Here is a 17,577-nt window from a genome sequence, read left to right as displayed (position 1 = left end):
TCATGTTGAGATTAATCATAGTATCACTGAATTTTAATGAGGATTTTTTTTCTCCCCCTCCTGGTATGGTAAGACTTTTGACACATACAAGAAAGGTTATCACACTTGTCGTATAATTCAGTGTTCGCTTTGTGTACCGGCACTCAGAGCTGGAGTCAGTGATGCTACACAACTATCAGCATTTTCTAAATGTATTTATTTGTACATTACTAGCGTCTTGCCCGTAGGAAGTATGTATTCCTATAGCGGGAGCTGAAGAAGATTTTTCAGTTATGGTACTGCATAATAAGGAATGTAAAGGCTAACATAATACGCGTCACAAAACAGCAAGCTACGCTAATGCTAATCGAAAATTAAAAAAAAACTGCTTTGTGCCTAATGATGTTGCAAAGTGTTTGCATTATGTAAGCCCAACACTAATGCTAATCGTAGCCTCGCTAGCTTACCTTTGGAAACAGGTTCGCCAAGTTAACCACAAAATAGTAGCATGCTAATGCTAAATAAATATGTGCTCGCGTATCAGTGAATGGACACCGACTTCGTCGTTTCAGTATAACACCATGTTCAGCGGTGAACCGTGTGAAAATATCTCACCCACCGTGAGGACAGCCTCTTCACTCCCACCTCCAGACAGCACAGCTGCTGCTGATGAGCCGCTGCCTGCCTGGTGTAGCGTGATAAATCAGCAAAAATTAAAATGACTCCAAAAAACTTGAAAATCAAGGATGCACACCATCGGGCCATATACAATCCATATCTAAAAGCTTAGGGCGATCTGACTAACGGCCAGCGAGATATGCCCGTCACAGACTCACATACATAGACACACAGATAGATATTGTTTTAATGTCCTCGATTCTTTGTTCTATTCTGTTCTTTAACTCTGCCTTATAAAGGTGACCTTGAGTTTTAAAGAAAGTGAAATCTACCCTTATCATTGAGACGACTTTGTCACAGTCAATTTCAAAGACGGCTTCAACACAAAAAAAAGTCTCCATTACGCCATTTATTTAAAAGTCCCGTTTAATTTGCACCAACCAAAAAAAAAAGGAAAAGCAAAATCTTGGTGCAAAAGAAAAAATTCCCACTTACAACATCAGTGACAGTGCATCTCAGTGAAATAATAATAATGCTCAATGAAGGGGAAAAGAGGAAAAATATTGTGACATTTACTACATCAAAAGAATATCAACACCAATAAAAGCAGTTTCATAAGTAAAAATTAAACGTCCAAACACAAACAACCAGTTACCTTTACAGAGACTACGGCGGCAAACGAGAGAGAAAAAAAATAATACAGTAACTTGCAAAAATGCTTCATCTGGTACAAAGATAGCAGTACAACAACCGTTCTCCCGTCTCTTACACACACACAGACACACACACGACGCTCATACACAACAGGAGCCAAATAATCATAATCCCATTACCACAGCATTCAAATCAACTACATGTAATAAATATCAGTAAAAGCACCTTTAAAGCTGAAATGTGTGTAATTGATCATCTGACTGTGCAACGTGTGGAAAAAAACCCATTTAAACCATAACATACATGTTTCTTTTTGTTGTTGTTTTTTTTTTGCTTTAAATCATTGATGAGTATTTACACGGCTGACCTCACGGGATGGTCATTTTAAAGTCATATTTAAGTGTCTTGTTCTGTGACATGATTTGAATTTTCAAAACTGTACAATGTTTTATGTAAAAAGACAAATGGGTGTGACCTTTGGAGCCCGGGCAGTGGCACGCTGAGCTCAATCGACGCGCAAAAGTAACCGACTGTGTCACTTAAGATGGCAGCTGCATGTGGCGCCGGTCAGGTGGTCCGACGGAAAAACTGAAATTATTATTCACAAGCACAAGGCAGTAAAATGGATTTTACTCCGGTCTGTGTGCTGCACGTTGTAGCCTAAAAAACACTAATTGACATTTTAGTAAGTCAGACATTCCAAAAAAATATAGAAAAACAATCTTATAGTTCATCATCACGACAGATTAGCATGCTAGATGTGTTCAGACCAGCACAAGAATGCAAGGACATTTACAGCTAAATATTATAAGAAATCCAACTGTGTATCATCTCTGTATTCATGGCCACATTCACACCTGATATTGACATCTGTCCTCGGTGATTCTATCACATGCGGACAGCACTGATTACAGCTGTTCACACCAGGCATTAGAATACGTCTCCAGTCACCATATGTGATCCAACTTCACTTCCCACACTGATCATGTCTTTTATCAAGAACAAAATAAGGTTTTTAACCAGCCTGGCTGCACAGATGTGTCTAATGTCAACATGTTTGTGTGTGTGTGTGACGCTATTCTCACGCTGCTGTAACATGAAAAAACATTGATATTTTACAAGCATATGGCTGTGGTATCTGTGTATTATTGTGGCAGTGGTTCCAAATAAATCAACACTTGAGTGCTGATTGGTGCAAAATTAAAAAGAAACTGCAGCGAGTCAGAGGTTGTCAGCTGAGAACGGACTGCGTCCATGCAGCTCAGGAACGTGGACACGTTATGTCCTCAAACCACCTCTGTATCCAAGGACACATTCAGGACACGCATCTGATTGGATCACTCGGGACAAAATGTTAATACCAGATATAAACGGGGGTCCGTGTCTTTCTACAGCTGCTTTAGTTGGACACACGGTTAGTACTGAGAGCACTTCAAGTCAAACTCTGATTGTTTACTGAATCACTAAGAGCTGTCTATCAAAAATCTTATGCTCCACACTATGTTCAGGGGGAGGGATCTGCAGAGTTGGTAGTGTATTGGAGGTGCATTTATTTGGACTGTAGATCATTTAAACTAGTATCGAATAGAGAAGAGTTTCACTGTGGTATTATTCTCTTAGGTATATACACAACACAGAAATTTCCCTCTGAGAATTAGCTTTAAAAAAAAAAAAAAAAATTAATCTTAAAATTTACATTCAATGCAAAAGTGCGGAGATATATTTTTGCCCAATATCCTAAACACCAGGATTGATTTATTATTTAACAGGAGGGTGCTAAGTTCTGCCATACTGTCTACCAATAAGTGTGCATAAGTGTGTCAAAATACTTATTTTCTTTTACAATTCAAAAACTGGTTCAAATTCATGTATTCACTGCCTTGCTGTATATATACTGTATATATATGGCTTCTGCTCATTTATGGCTCCTTTTTTCCCTTTATCCCTATTATCGCCAGGCACTGTTTTATTTTTTTTTTACCCACAGTGAAGATAGGTAAAAATGTCATTCCTAAATTTTAGTGTGCAGTGTCACCAAATTATGGTGAGTGAATACTGTACGAGTGTAAAAATAGAAAACTAGACCTCTACTACCTCCTTATCCTTCCATGTAAGGACAATACATGTTTGGTTTTAAGGGGAAAATGTTATTTGTGTGTTAAAATGTTTTCTGTTGAAAACTGAACAATGACCGAAATCAGTCTTTTGATATATATATCAGTGTGTTTTCTGAAAGTTACTCCATCGCCACTGGAGGACTTCATGTAGTTGTTGTAAACACATACCCACTTCATTTCCCAGCTGTTTTTCGTCCCACGCCGCTGAGGCTAGCTCTTCTTTGGGGTCCCAGTTTGTTTTGTCTGCACTTTGGACGCTGCCGCAGAAGACGAAGTGGAAGAAGAGGAGGAGGAAGAGGAGGAGCTCCACCGGGTCTCGACGCCCGTGCTCGTCATCTTGAGCTTCCTTCGTTTTGCGAGGGGGGCGTTGTCGACGCTTTTCAGGAAGAAGCCCTCTCTCTTGCCGCGGTTGAAAGCCTGATAATAGAGGAAGACGGTGAAACACATGAGGTAGGGTGCTTGACTTTTTTTTTTTAAGGAGAAATCTAGCTTTGTGTTACCTTGTACGTAGCATTAACATAGGTGCGAACAGTCGGCCCGCTGGACTCGAGCACATCTGGAGTGCATAATGGAGTGGTGGACATGGACGCTCCACCCTGCAGCCAGCTGTTTTCTTTCAGATCAGAGAGTTTGAGACGATTCTCTGGATCCACAGTAAGTAAACCTTTTATAACAAAGCGAGGGGGGGGGAACAGGCATAAAGGCATGAGAAACACACACAAAACAGTTTTCTTGTAAGTGTTGGGGGTGGAATAAATATGATACTTTAGAGCCAGTGCAATGGCGTTTTTGTCCCCATTTTAACATGTTTTAGCAGGAAAAGCATAGATATCACTGATCACATTAGCAGCTATTAGCTCATGTAAGTCAGGACAGTGTGGCAGCGAATCAGCACCCTAGAAATTAAATCTCAGCCATAATTTATTTGACTGTTTACACCTGTGGTTACCTACTAATTGGCTGCTATGCTAAGGGCCCATTCTCTATTGAGTGATTCAAGGTACAAATACCAATAATCATAAATAGATAAATATCTCTGCATCATTTCTTTACTTTGTGCTTGTTTTGTTTCAAAAATAATAATAATAATAATAATTCATCAAAATCCACTGGAGGAGTCTCGGCGAACCAACAGCTTGTTCTCTAGTCAAAGGCTAATCATTTTGTCGTTCTCAAATATTTCTATAGAGATTCATAAAGCAAGGCAGTAGCAGTTATTTCTGTGAATTATTTTCTTTCTCTCTGCGCCTTTTCATTTCTGACAGAATGGCTTTACGTTACATTTTGCAGCTCTCAATATTATTATTTTTTTAGAGAACCTTAAACCCTAACAAGAAAGAAACACATTTGTGCACACTGCTCCTGCTGTTATAGTGAATACATCTTGTATTAAACACTGCTGAGTCACAGTGTTGTTTTCCTCAGTATGTTCCATTTGTATTAATAAATAATTTATATTTTCATTGCGGATGAAAATATAAATTATTTAATTACAAATCGTTTAAAACACTGTTTTTCTACCCTTTAACACCTAAGCCTCAAAATGTACGTCTGGATTTATTTTGCTTATTTGAACCATTAAAAGGGTCATTACTCACAGGACATTTTCTGTGAGTAAGTGCTTTTGACCATTTTTCCAGAATAACTTTCAGAATATGGGAGTTATTTACAATTTACTGCATGTTAATATAGTGTATTAACAATTTAAAATGAAGAAAAATGTTTTATTGAGGTAAAAACTATAGTTGTATTATGTACACCAGATTTTGCGTGGTAAATTTGAACAGTATAAAACATATTTAAAGTACAATTCATTTGAGTCTTTGTCTCAGTGTCCAAACTCTCTCCTCTCTGGTGACAAAGACGCTGATTTGCCGGCTTCCTGCTGCAGCGTGAGCGAAATCACCGTAATAAACACATGTTGGCTTCGACTTCGACTTGTCAGTTTTCAGAAACTGTTGGAATTTTTTTTCGATAGCACAACCTGTCGTGTAATTATGGTAATGTGTTCAAGCGTTAAAGAAGCATCCAGATACATCGAGGTGCACTGGTAGTTTCTAATTTCATAATTGTAGCCTTCTGAATCTTAATCGTATTGAATCATGTGGTACCTAGATGTCCCTAGCATATCAACCAACCTTAATCAACCCTAACCCTCTAACAGGGATAGCAGAAACTAACAAAGCATGTTGTGGTGTTTATAAAATAATGTCACATACCTTTAACAAGCTCTTTAGCATCCTCTGATACGCCTTTCCAGGCCTCACCATCCAATGAGAAATCACCCTCTTTTATCTTTTGCATGATGTCAGCGGCAAAGGATGAGGTCATCCCACGCTGCTCACTTTGAAATGGCACCTGGCCTGACAGCATGGTGTACTGATGAAAACACACGTGGTTATTAGCACTTCAGGTCACTCGACCAATGCCACAGAGAGAAGAGTCTGAAGGTGAATTTACCAGGATAACTCCGAGACTCCAGAGGTCGCAGGACTTGTCGTATCCCGCACTGTCGAAAAGTTCAGGTGCAGCGTACTGCAGCGTGAAGCAGGGCGTCTGCAGGGGGGCGCTGCCTGCAGGGCACAGGCGCGCAAATCCAAAATCTATTACTTTCAGCACAGAGTCCTCCCCTTCATCTGAAAACAGCACATTCTGGAAGGTAAAAAACAAAGAATAAAGATGTTATTTTTCCTTCACTTTTTTTTAAAGTGAGTGATCCATTATAAAGACAGGGCAAGTGCTATTCAACACCATGAGTCAATACTACTACTAGTGGTACTACCTTTCTGACCTTGATAAATATGGCATTTTCATGCCAGGTGCAGCAGGTGGAGCAAAGGTGGGAGCAAACAGATTCAAAAAAGGCACCACTGAATCATTAATGGAAATTAAATAAGGTGCCAGAAGACAAGAGCTGAAATACGATTCCTTGTTTATTTTATTCTCAATTCTTAAGAGTATTGCTGTAGATAAGTAGTAGTAAACATGAAGAGGAAATGCACTGATAACTGAAACAAAACACAACTCTGAGAATAAGAATAACAACAGAAACAGAACTAAAATCACTAATAGTTAAGTGATGTGTTGGAAAAAAAAGGCCAATGTGAGTAGGATTAACTCGCCCTCACACACCTGCAGCTCCACTCTCTCTCACACGTGGACTCATCTGTCAGTCGGGAGGAATCCAGCTGTTTCAGGGCTCATTGGACGGTCACCATATCAGAACATCCATAAAGTGTTTAGTATCTTCGGCAGACGGATGTTAGCGGAGGTTTCCGAGTGTTCTCGCAACCGAGTTATCACAGGCTTGGAGTCGATGTCTGTCTGGAACTTATGATTGTAAGTATCTAACGTTTGTCAGATTATAAACGTTAGATACTTACAATTACTTTGTCGGATGTCGACAGGGAAAACAGACAGACGGACCACGACTCTGAGACCCCGTGACGAGTTCCAGTTCATTGAGCTGTCGCTCCAAAATTCAGTTCAATTCCACCCATGATCAGAATCGCAAACAAAAAACCATGGTGCAAAGTAAGGGAGCTCAAAACTAAATTCTGATCATTGCAAACAAAAACTATATTTTCAAACCAATAAAATACAATATTTCTTGAAAGATTAAATCAATATCTTATTTGCAATTTGTGTATTTTGATATTGTGGTTCATTTTTGTCGGCTTCTTAAAAAGTGTTGCTTGCTTCGTGAAAAGGGTTCAGCAGAGACTTTCAGAGATGGGAGAGATAGCCTCAAGTTATGAGTAATTTGATCTTTGGTTTGTAAACATAATTACTAATCAATTTATGTCATGGCCAAGCACATAATCCATAAATTGATACAGTCGCGGACAGATTAATTGCTAATGAAAATAGACACTGCTGCAAAATGAACACACTAATGCACACGTTCAAACAGGTGGATGCATTAATGCATTCAGACTCACTGTTCACCGTGGAAAATTACTGAGAGAATTAGACATCGTCCCCTCTAATTCTCTTAAATTCTCATTAATGGGGACAATTAATTTCACACACCATAGGTTTCTTTCTGACTCCTCTGGCATTTCATATTATTCATTTCCAAGTTTAGTGTGATCATACAGCAGAATTATGACCGTGTTAGACTTTCTGTCTTTTTCTTTTTTAATATGCTATAAAAGATTCTGTATATTATTTTCAGAGAACACATGTCACGGGCATCTTACCTCTGGTTTGAGGTCTCTGTGTACGACTCCGACATCGTGCATGAAGCTGACTGCTGAGACCAGGCTCTGTAACAGCTGACTGGCCTCCGCCTCGCCAAAAAGCTTCTTCCGCTTGATCCTTTCCAGCAACTCCCCACCTCGCAGAAGCTCCATCACCAAATATGTGTGATACTGATCGAAGGCAGACAAGTGTTAATGTGATGCTTATTTGGTTGCATAGGGCTTAAAGCTGCAGTTCACATTTTGTATTGTTCGTACTCATTCAGTAACGGTGTAACTGGCTCTGTCGAGCAATGCTATCAAACCTTACTGAGGGAACACACCTGCGACAAAGAGACGTGTACGACAAGAAGCATAAATCCTATCGAGACAACTTCCTGGAGCAGTAGAAATTCTTCTGAACTGTTTCATGGACACCTTTTTTGGTTTTACACTCAAATTCCAACGTGTTTGCAGCTGTTTTAACTTTACACGCTCAATGTCACTGTCATTTCTGTCTTGGCATAAAACAAATCACTTCCTGTGTGCAGTGCGGGAATGTTGCCAGGCAACACACAGTCTTAGCACTGCTATACTGAAGAACACGGATAGTCGTGTGGAGCAGATAAATCAGTATTGCGTGACCATTTAACAATGATCTGAATGCAAAAGGCACTTTTATTTATATATATATATATATATATATATATATATATATATATATATATATATATATATATACAGATATATATATATGTGTGTGTGTGTGTGTGTGTGTGTGTATACATATATATATATATATACTGAAAATATTAGTTCACGTTACATGCGTGTTTCTTCCATTATACCTGGTCAGTGTAGACTTCATGTAGCTTGACAATGTTGGGGTGAGTCTCACATTGTCTCAAAGCAGCAATCTCCCTCTGAGTGTTGGCCTCCATTCTAACAAAAAAAACATGCTGAAGTGAACATTTTGGCACTTAAACCATCAGATGGCATAGTGACACAATCGAGGACAGTCTAGCACACAAACAAACAAACACAGGGATTTACAAAGATTGCGTGTCAGCATCACATCTACACTCACCTGCGGCTCACAATCTTGACTGCATACTCGTGGTCACTTTGCTTGTGTCTGCACTTCCTGCACACAGAGAAACTACCCTCGCCTAAGGTTGGCCCGTGAAGACACAGCTCGTAGTGGTGAAAAAACTGTGATTCCTGCGGAAAGAGAAGAGTGGAGGTGTGAGAAACTCAGAGCAGCTGGGAGAGACTCTGTTTTCCTTGTGCAAAGACTAATTCATGCTCAACATTCGACACAGCTCTCGATTAAGCATTTAACAGGGTCGGTTCCCACACCTTGGTTGACATCAAATTCAAGGACTTTCCAGAACCAATTCCCTGAAATTCAAGGACCAAATGTGCTGAAACATCTTAAGATGGTGTCCACTTTTATCCATTTGCAACACAGAATTTGTCATCGAGTACTTGTTTGGTTGGTAAAATGTTGATGAGTGTTCACCAAGCCTTGAAATGATGATGATCTCGAATGTCTCGTTTTGTCCATAAACCAAAATGATTCAGTTTTAATGATTTCTTTGTTATGTGGAGCAAAAAATACTGAAAATATTTAACATTTAAGAAGCTGAAAAATCTGAGAACTTGTTTTAAATATTTGAAAATACACAAAGCAATTAACTGAGAGGCAAACAAAATAGTTGACGATTAATTTAGTAATCTATAAATAATTGATTAATTGAATAGCTATAGTAGCCGTACATTAATGAAACTTAAATATGTATGTATCTGAGAAGTGTTTGGTCTAAAAGGTTAAAAATCTGAATTAACGCAGTGACGAAAATGAGCTAATCAAAATATCAGTTTCTGATATCAGAGTATCTGTCATCCATTCATTTAAAAATGTGCATGCATCATTCTAGTTGTTAAATAACAATAACAATGCTAAATCTGCTAAATACAAATCTGATTTCTCGTCAACTGAAATCTGTCACACTGAAAACAATTCTGCTTCTCCACTTTTTTGCAGTCTACGCTAATATAAACTGACCTTACAACTCCTAATAATTATTTTAGAATACTTTAAATGTACTGTATAATTTAATTTAATTTAATTTAATTTAATTTAATTTAATTTAATTTAATTTAATTTAATTTAATTTAATTTAATTTAAACATGATTGTATTAATCTATAATGTCTAATATTTAAAATAAATTATGACAAACCCTATAAATGTGTCAAATAAAATAAGCCAACTGTGGTTAGTAATTTAGGTTAAATAAACACGTTTCTCTTCCTCTCATATTTCCTGTCTGTCCTGATAGACCGACATTGTTGAGCCTTTTTAAAAGCTTATGTTATGTCGTTATATTGCAGTGGTTTTACCCAACTGCTCCCCCCCCCCCCCCCCAACATAAATAAAATGGTTCAAACTAGTTTAAACAAAGCTCCATACCTTTAACATCGCACTGTTCTGGACTGAGGCCGAACCTGGTCGATCAGCACCAATCTGTGCATCAACAAAATCTCCCATGACAACGTTCTTATTGAAGAGGATGGAGGGAGCGATGAACGAGTAGCCCTAAAATAACAGAGAAGAGGTGTTGCATGAGTAAGGGGGGGAGGGTAGACATTTTGAACACTGTGCTTTGAGTAAACCACACAACTTTAATGTGATTGAGATAGTTCTCACAGGTATTGTTTGGAGTATGGTGAAGATGCAAGGAGGTAGAGGTAGAGAAAGTGTGAGTTTAAATACCTGGGGTCAACAATCCAAAGCAAACGATAGTGCACAAGAGAGGTGAAGAAGAGAGTGCAGGCAGGGTGGAGAGGAGAGTCAGTGGTGAGATGTGACATAAGGACAGCTGCATAAGAGAAAGGGAAGGTCTACAAGATCTGTAGTGAGACATGCTATGATGTATTGCGTATAAAGACAGGAGGCAGAGGTGAAGATGCTGAGATTTTTGTTGGGAGTGCCGAGGATGTACAGCTCAGGTTGAATGGTTTGGAAATAAAGTAAGAGAGGCAAGGTTGAGATGATTTGGTCATGTGCAGAGGAGGGGTAGTGATTATATTGGACAAGAGGAAAAGAGGAAGAGCAGAGAGAAGGTTTATGGAGGTTGTGAAGGAGGACATGAGGACAGTTGTAAAAGAAGAATACACAAGGGAGGCAAATGCTCCACTGTGGCGACCCCTAAAGGGAGATGCCTACAGAAGAAGAAGATGATTACAGGAATAGTTTTTAACAAGCGTTATTACTGTGCTGACCTTGAACAGACGGTCAGTGCTTGGAGGTGTGCTCGCCGGAGAGTAAACAGGATCCATCCCAGTAAACTCCTCAGCAAAGTTCCCCACATCCAGTTCACTCTTTAGCTCTGGTTTGAACGGACTTGACATCTTCTTCTCCGCCAAGTCAGACCAATTCAGTCCCTGTCAGGATAACACAGAGAATATGGGAGTTGAAAAAAAGATGAAAAGACATGACAAAGAGCAGAGATACCTGAGCTGAGCTCAGTAGCACCTTGAAGAAGGAATGCGCTTTGATGTCTTCAGCCCCTCGGGGGCCGGAGCCCAGTCTCCTGTGGGGATCCTTCACCAACAATTTCCTCAGCAGATCCTGAGCAGTTGGTCCAATCATGGAAGGGAAAGGTGGATCAGAGCGCAGAATGCGCCTGAGCGGCACAGATGGAGAAAGAAATGCAAACTTTAAAATTAGGCTCGGCAATGTTTCACCATGTTATGAACAATTATATGGATCATTTTCGAACTGTAAGTTTAGTTCAATAAAACACAATGGATGCAGTAATAAACTGGGAAATAAGGTGGGGTTAACATATCATAGTACAATGGACTTCAGGACTCACTTTGACACTTCACTCTGAGTGTTCCTCTCTCCCTCCAAGGTAAACGGAGATGCTCCTGTCAGCAGCTCGAACATCAGGATCCCAAGGCTCCACCAATCTACCGACTGTAGTAAAAGACGGGTTTAAAATTGTTATTTAAATTAACTGAATATGTGCAGATGATGCACCCACTGTGTGCTTATTCTATCATTGTCGACAAGAAAATTACATTATGTTTGGTGCATCAAAGTGCATGCTACCTTATCATCTGCTGTCATGAGAGATACAGCAGCTTGTATTTACTAGCTAAAATGGTGACGCTATAATGGTGCTCTGCAAAATTATCTGAACTCTGAAATGACTTTGCTCTCGTATATATCTACCTTGCCATGCCCAGTCTTTCCCCTGATGATTTCAGGTGCCATGTACTCTATGGTGCCACAGAAAGAGTAGGTCCGTTCCTTCTGTGATAAGGAAAGAGGGGAGTTAAATGTTGTACAAACATGTACACACATTTTCTGCACAGGTTGCGGTATTGTGTGATCACAAACCTCTTCTTCCAGAAACTCTTTGCTGAGTCCAAAGTCTGTCAATACCACGTGGCCGTCACTGTCGAGAAGAATGTTTTCCAACTTGATGTCTCGGTAAACAATCCCAAGCTGTATGTGCGAACAGCAAGTAATGGAGATGACATGCAAACAAATAAGATACAAACAGTTTTCAGTTTGTTATTTCCTGTAATCGTCGCACTTTTTAAGCCCATTCACGAGTTCTAATCTTGGTGCTTGTCACAGTAAACATCTGTCTAGAGAGTAACAGAAATAAAACTAATTGTAACAGCACCTACGGAAATGAGAATAATGCTCACCAATGGGGCCATTACTTCAGAAGTTTTATTTGAACCGATCACAAAGGAAAGACTCATAAAAGCCGTTTCAGTCAATTTGGAAAAATTCAAGGTCTTTTTTTCCAACTTCCATAACATAACGACTAGGTATTAACATCAGTCGTGAAATACAATCAAGACAGCGTCAAGTAAGACCGATCACACCTTGCAATAATGCAGCCAGGCTTGTGTTCAAATCATTCAGGGGAGATGTTAATACCAGGTCTGAATGGCGTCTATTACAACACTGCTGCTAATTATATAAACCTGAGCAGTGTACTCAAAATTAATTGCTTTTAGTACTTTAAAATAATCACTACACTTTCGCTCAGGGTTTCTCACTTCTGGTCCTGGGGAGCCACTGTCCTGCATGTTTCAGGTGTTTCCCTGCTCAAACACACCTGACTCAAATGGTCAGCTCGTCAGTAATCTCTGCTGAAGCCTGATAATGACCCATTTATTTGAATCAGGTGTGTTGGAGCAGGAAAACACCTAAAATATGCAGGACAGTGGCTTTCCAGGACTAGGAGTGAGAAACCCTGCTTTAGCTCAACATCATTGAACAGCTCTTTTATTGTGTGGTTATGCTTGTGTACTGTATGTTCCATTTTGAACTTGCCCTAAAACAAATTGATAAAAATGTACTGAATTGTACTGTATTGATGCATAAAAACAAAGCCCTTTTGTTCACATGCTAGAAAAAGCTATTTCCCTGCCACCGTTGCAACAGAACTGTTTCAGTAATTCTACTAGGCAGCTTCTGGGTACCGTTAGTGTTCTAGAGAGTATTTTAAGCAGTAAAGTTAATGGGCACTTCCAGCACAATAGCAAACCACAGAGGATAAATAGTGACCACCTCCTGAAGAGAGGGGGAAACAGCATGATTATTTTTGGCTCAGTGATCGTGACAAAACCTGAACTAAATGTTAATCAGATAAGGGACTTAATCTTGAGACAGAAATCAAATGGGACAATAATGTTTGTCTGTGTCAAGCATATGTGTGTAAGACGGCAATTTCTTGACAAAACATCAGCAATAACAACAATAAAAAGGTATTAAATTGTTGCAGTGTCTGTGTGAGCTTGCTGTTTCCCTTACTGCCCCCTCGGGTAAAATCAATACAAGCAGTCACAGGGGTGGAAGGATAAACACTCACTTTGTGCAGGTGCTCCAAAGCCAGGATTATTTCCCCAATATAAATCTGCACTGCCTCCTCAGGAAAATGATCCCGCTGATACAAATGCGTGAACATCTCTCCGCCGCTCACATAGTCTGTCGACAAATACGCAGAAAACTTGAATAGACTTGACACAAGAATTGCACAAACATAGAAAGGGCACACAGCCAAGCAAACAAACAGTAGTGGACAGAAACATTAAGAGAACATTCATTCAGTGCATTAAAGTCTGAAGACACAAAATATATTCCCTTTATTTGATTCTACTTCGACAGCACTCACCCAGGATGAGATGCAGTTTACTCTGAGTCTGGAAGGCATAGTGGAGCGTGACCAGGAAGGGAGACTGGCGGATGTTTTCAAGCACCTGCCTCTCAGTGCGAGTATGTTCTGTTGTCTTGGCCTTCTGAACAATAGCTGCTTTCTTTAACACCTAGGACAATAATTCAAATAAAACATAGCAAATACAGTAAAATATTAGATTATGGTAAAGCAAAGAGTGAATCCTAAAAAAAGAGGTCACATAACAGATACTATCTGTGACCTAAATCTGCTCTAAATAGGTCAGTATATCTCTTTCTACGAAATTCCATCTCATCATGCATATATTGAAAGCAACAAATTATATTCAAAATCAATGAATCTGTTGATTATTTCATGATAAACCGAGTAACTGTTTGGTCCACAGAAAAGCATGTGATATACAATGTATATCATTTTAATTTAATTCAAACAAAAAAACAATCCAACCCACTAAAGTCTATTATCAAAATAGTTTGATTAATTTAGAAATCTTTTAATTGCAGCCCTACTAAAATATATTTGATGTTTCCCATTTGATTTCAAATCATGGTCCAAAGTCTCAAAGGTTTAAAAATGAAACGGTTTTGTGTTGACAGTTTGCTTAATTATCTCACCTTCATAGCATAAAGCTGGCCCGCATCGTGACCGCTGTTCTTTCTGACCAAAAACACTTTTCCATAGGCTGGATGAAAAGAAACAAATATTCCTTCAAGTCACTCAAAGTACTGTTAGAATATACAACAACCGTATCCAAAAAACAGACAGTCAGACAGTGGCTTGACCGAGTCTGAGGACACTGCAAATGATAAGCACAGGGTGAACAGAAGCCGAATGATTTCAAGTGTCAAGAAATCAGCTCAACGTGCAACAAAAAAAACATTTTGCAAAGAAACTTTCTCATATATACTGAATGTAGATTATATTTATTTGCCTTTTTTTGGCAGTTGACTGGCCTAAATATGCACATGCTACTCCAACTAATTAATGATTTAGAACTGCTAAATCTGGAAATGAATAAAGATATGATTTACCATGACATTCAATTAAACACTCCGTGGCAAATTTAACCAGCACCAGAGGATAAATCCTTGTAATTCCTTATGATTAACAACACTTATATCATCTTGCTTTATGTAGACACGTACCTCCAGTGCCCAAGACTTTAAGCAGCTCAAAGTTCTCCATGCCGACCCTCTCAGTGTGACCTGTGAGGTTGGCTAGTGACAGAGACAAAACACCATCATGAAAACATACAGTATTTATTCTCAGGTTCTGCATCCTGCACACACTCTTGTGCAAGTGTTCAGAAAATATAAATATGTATTGAATGATATAAGACTATTTTCACCATTAGAGTGGAGACTATATTACAGGTTATAAGAATGATGTTTATGCTCCATCCTCTATTCATAAGAAGGTTTTAGTGTATCAATATGCATCTATACATGTCACACACACTTAATATGCTGATATGACAGCTGATGAAAAAGCAGCAGTGACATTGCTGAAGTAGGGATATGAATGCAATTATCAATTAAATTAAAAACATGTTTTGTATCCTTTTAGTATACAAGATTACTAAAAGTAAGTACTAAGACTTTTTCTTACACAAACTCTAATGTGATGTTAGATCTGGGTTTTTTATTGTTATTATTTTTGAGCAAGTACAGCATAACAACAAGGTCATATTTATCTTAAAACCCTTTAAATACAAAACTGTATATATGAAGCACTTCTGCCAAGGAGGTTATGATTTTGACATGTGCCTGTCTGCAAAACCAGCTAAACTTGTAAAAAACAATGGAAGAATTCTGATTACATTTTCTTAATGTTAGTGGCGATCTGCATATGAAAACCGAGGGGCCTTGACAGGGAGATTGCACTCTCCTAAAGTTATAGTTATATGAATAAACTGGGTCATGAAAACACATCTACTATGTTATGCAACACAAGTGTACAGTGTAGGTGATTTACTGTGTGTGTGTGCTTATATATATATATATATATATATATATATATATATATATATATATATATATATATATATGTATATACATATATGTATATATATATATATATATATATGTATATACATATATGTATATATATATATATATATATATATATATATATATATGTGTGTGTATGTATGTATATACATATATTCCAATATATATATATTGGAAGACAAATACTACACTGCACACATCTGAAGTAACTTCAGATACAGGAAATCCCATTTCACAAATGTCTTCATCAAACGATGACGTAAATTACAACCAAGAGTGTGCAGTTATATAAATATGTTGTTTTTCTTTTAAGAAGAGTAGATGTCCTTGACTTACCATTGGTGATATGATGCTTGACGGTGCAGGCCTTTTTATTTGGTTTTGCGTCGGAGTCATCACTACTACTAGATGTGTCGCCAGACATAACGCAAAGAAAAGTAGACTGCTGCCTACGGACTGTTTAAGCCAAATGTTTTTCTTATTTCCAAAATGAGCCCGCTGGTTTCAAAAATTAAAATAAAAGCAAATACTGTGGTTACTGCATAATGCGTGTACGGATTATCGAAATGAGCGAGCAGCAGTGTTTTCAAGACAATACTGCTTTCCCAACATTAATCCCCACGCCTTTGACATTGTATTGTTTCGCATTATTTATCTCGTGCGATTGACCGAAATCAAAAACTGAAAAAACACAGGCGTGTTGCTATTAAAATTGCAGGCGTGCACTGTATGTTTTCTATACTAAAATTAACCGAAATTGATTATTTATTTCCTGTGTGTGTTATCAACAGCTGATGTGCAACTTACACAATATAACTGGCTAGCGTTAGCATTTGCCGCACAACAGGAGCGTCAGTCAATATTGTTAACTTAGCCGGCGTTATTTGGTAATAACGTTACCGCTAGTTTCACATGAACGACGGGTACAAATATCAAGGTACTATTCAGTGTGTGAACACCTTCGGAACAAGCAAGTTAGCACAACTGCTACAATAACAAGACGGGTTACCTAGCTAGCTGTGCGGTAGTAGTAAATTTGCAAACTAGCAGCTAGCTTGTTGCCCGTCAAAGTTTGAACGTCGGCTTACGCTACTGTTTAGTTCGCTGTGTAAACTGGCCGCGTCCGACAACAGCTATCAGAGCATGTTTGCGTGACCATGTATGAGTAGTTCCGTATCTTCTCTGTCTCCACTAGAGTCGAGTTAATGATTCGCCCATGATGAAAATATTGACATCTAACTTTGTGTATATTTGTGAGAAGCTAGCCTAGCTGCTGCTGCTAACACTGGGATGCTTTCGACACAACCTGGGCGACGGTCAGTCACGTGAACATTGGTGTGGGCGGGGCCACGTAGTCTCAGATCTCAACATAGTAAACTACATAAACCAGATTCTAACATACGACAAATTATATAAACAAACGCACATGTTTTACCGACCATATAGAACGGAATCATTCATTTGCTATTGGAAACCATTATAGCAACATGATGTGTAGGAGGAGAGGGATGGGCCAAAGTACTAATTAAAAATTGCTCAGGGTAAACATTTATCATAAAATAAAATTGGTTGATTAACTTACAGAGCAACCTCTGAAACTCTACATATTAGATTATTACCACAAATAAACATTGCACTGCCAGGCCTGGCTCGATTATCTTCCATAATACACAATGCTATTTCGGGTATTTTTATATATACTATTTTGGAAATCTGTGACTATCCACTCAAGTTTAAGAGCCTCTCTCCTGTGCATTTATTGGCATGTTCACTTCAAGGACTTGAAAAAC

At 38.6% G+C, this 17,577-nt stretch overlaps 1 protein-coding gene across 1 annotated transcript; it reads right to left on the bottom strand.

Annotated features, from left to right (window-relative positions):
• Positions 1-1,072: 1,072 nt before the first annotated feature.
• rps6ka4 (ribosomal protein S6 kinase, polypeptide 4) lies at positions 1,073-16,382 on the bottom strand. The gene is made up of 18 exons (XM_083910293.1): positions 16,124-16,382; positions 14,924-14,995; positions 14,393-14,460; positions 13,758-13,908; positions 13,455-13,570; positions 11,963-12,070; positions 11,795-11,875; positions 11,433-11,536; positions 11,090-11,240; positions 10,837-10,998; positions 10,025-10,150; positions 8,637-8,770; positions 8,398-8,491; positions 7,571-7,741; positions 5,829-6,020; positions 5,588-5,747; positions 3,869-4,032; positions 1,073-3,785 (listed from the first exon to the last, which is right to left on the bottom strand). The coding sequence occupies exons 1-18, from the start codon at positions 16,209-16,211 to the stop codon at positions 3,579-3,581; spliced, it is 2,349 nt and encodes a 782-aa protein (XP_083766419.1). The 5' UTR covers positions 16,212-16,382; the 3' UTR covers positions 1,073-3,578.
• Between the last annotated feature and the right edge of the window lie 1,195 nt (positions 16,383-17,577).

The sequence above is a fragment of the Microchirus variegatus genome (assembly GCF_963457635.1).
Source record: "Microchirus variegatus genome assembly, chromosome: 2".
Lineage (NCBI taxonomy): Eukaryota > Metazoa > Chordata > Actinopteri > Pleuronectiformes > Soleidae > Microchirus > Microchirus variegatus.
Note: the sequence above shows the minus strand (reverse complement) of the source record. Positions and strands in the feature narration are given on the sequence as shown.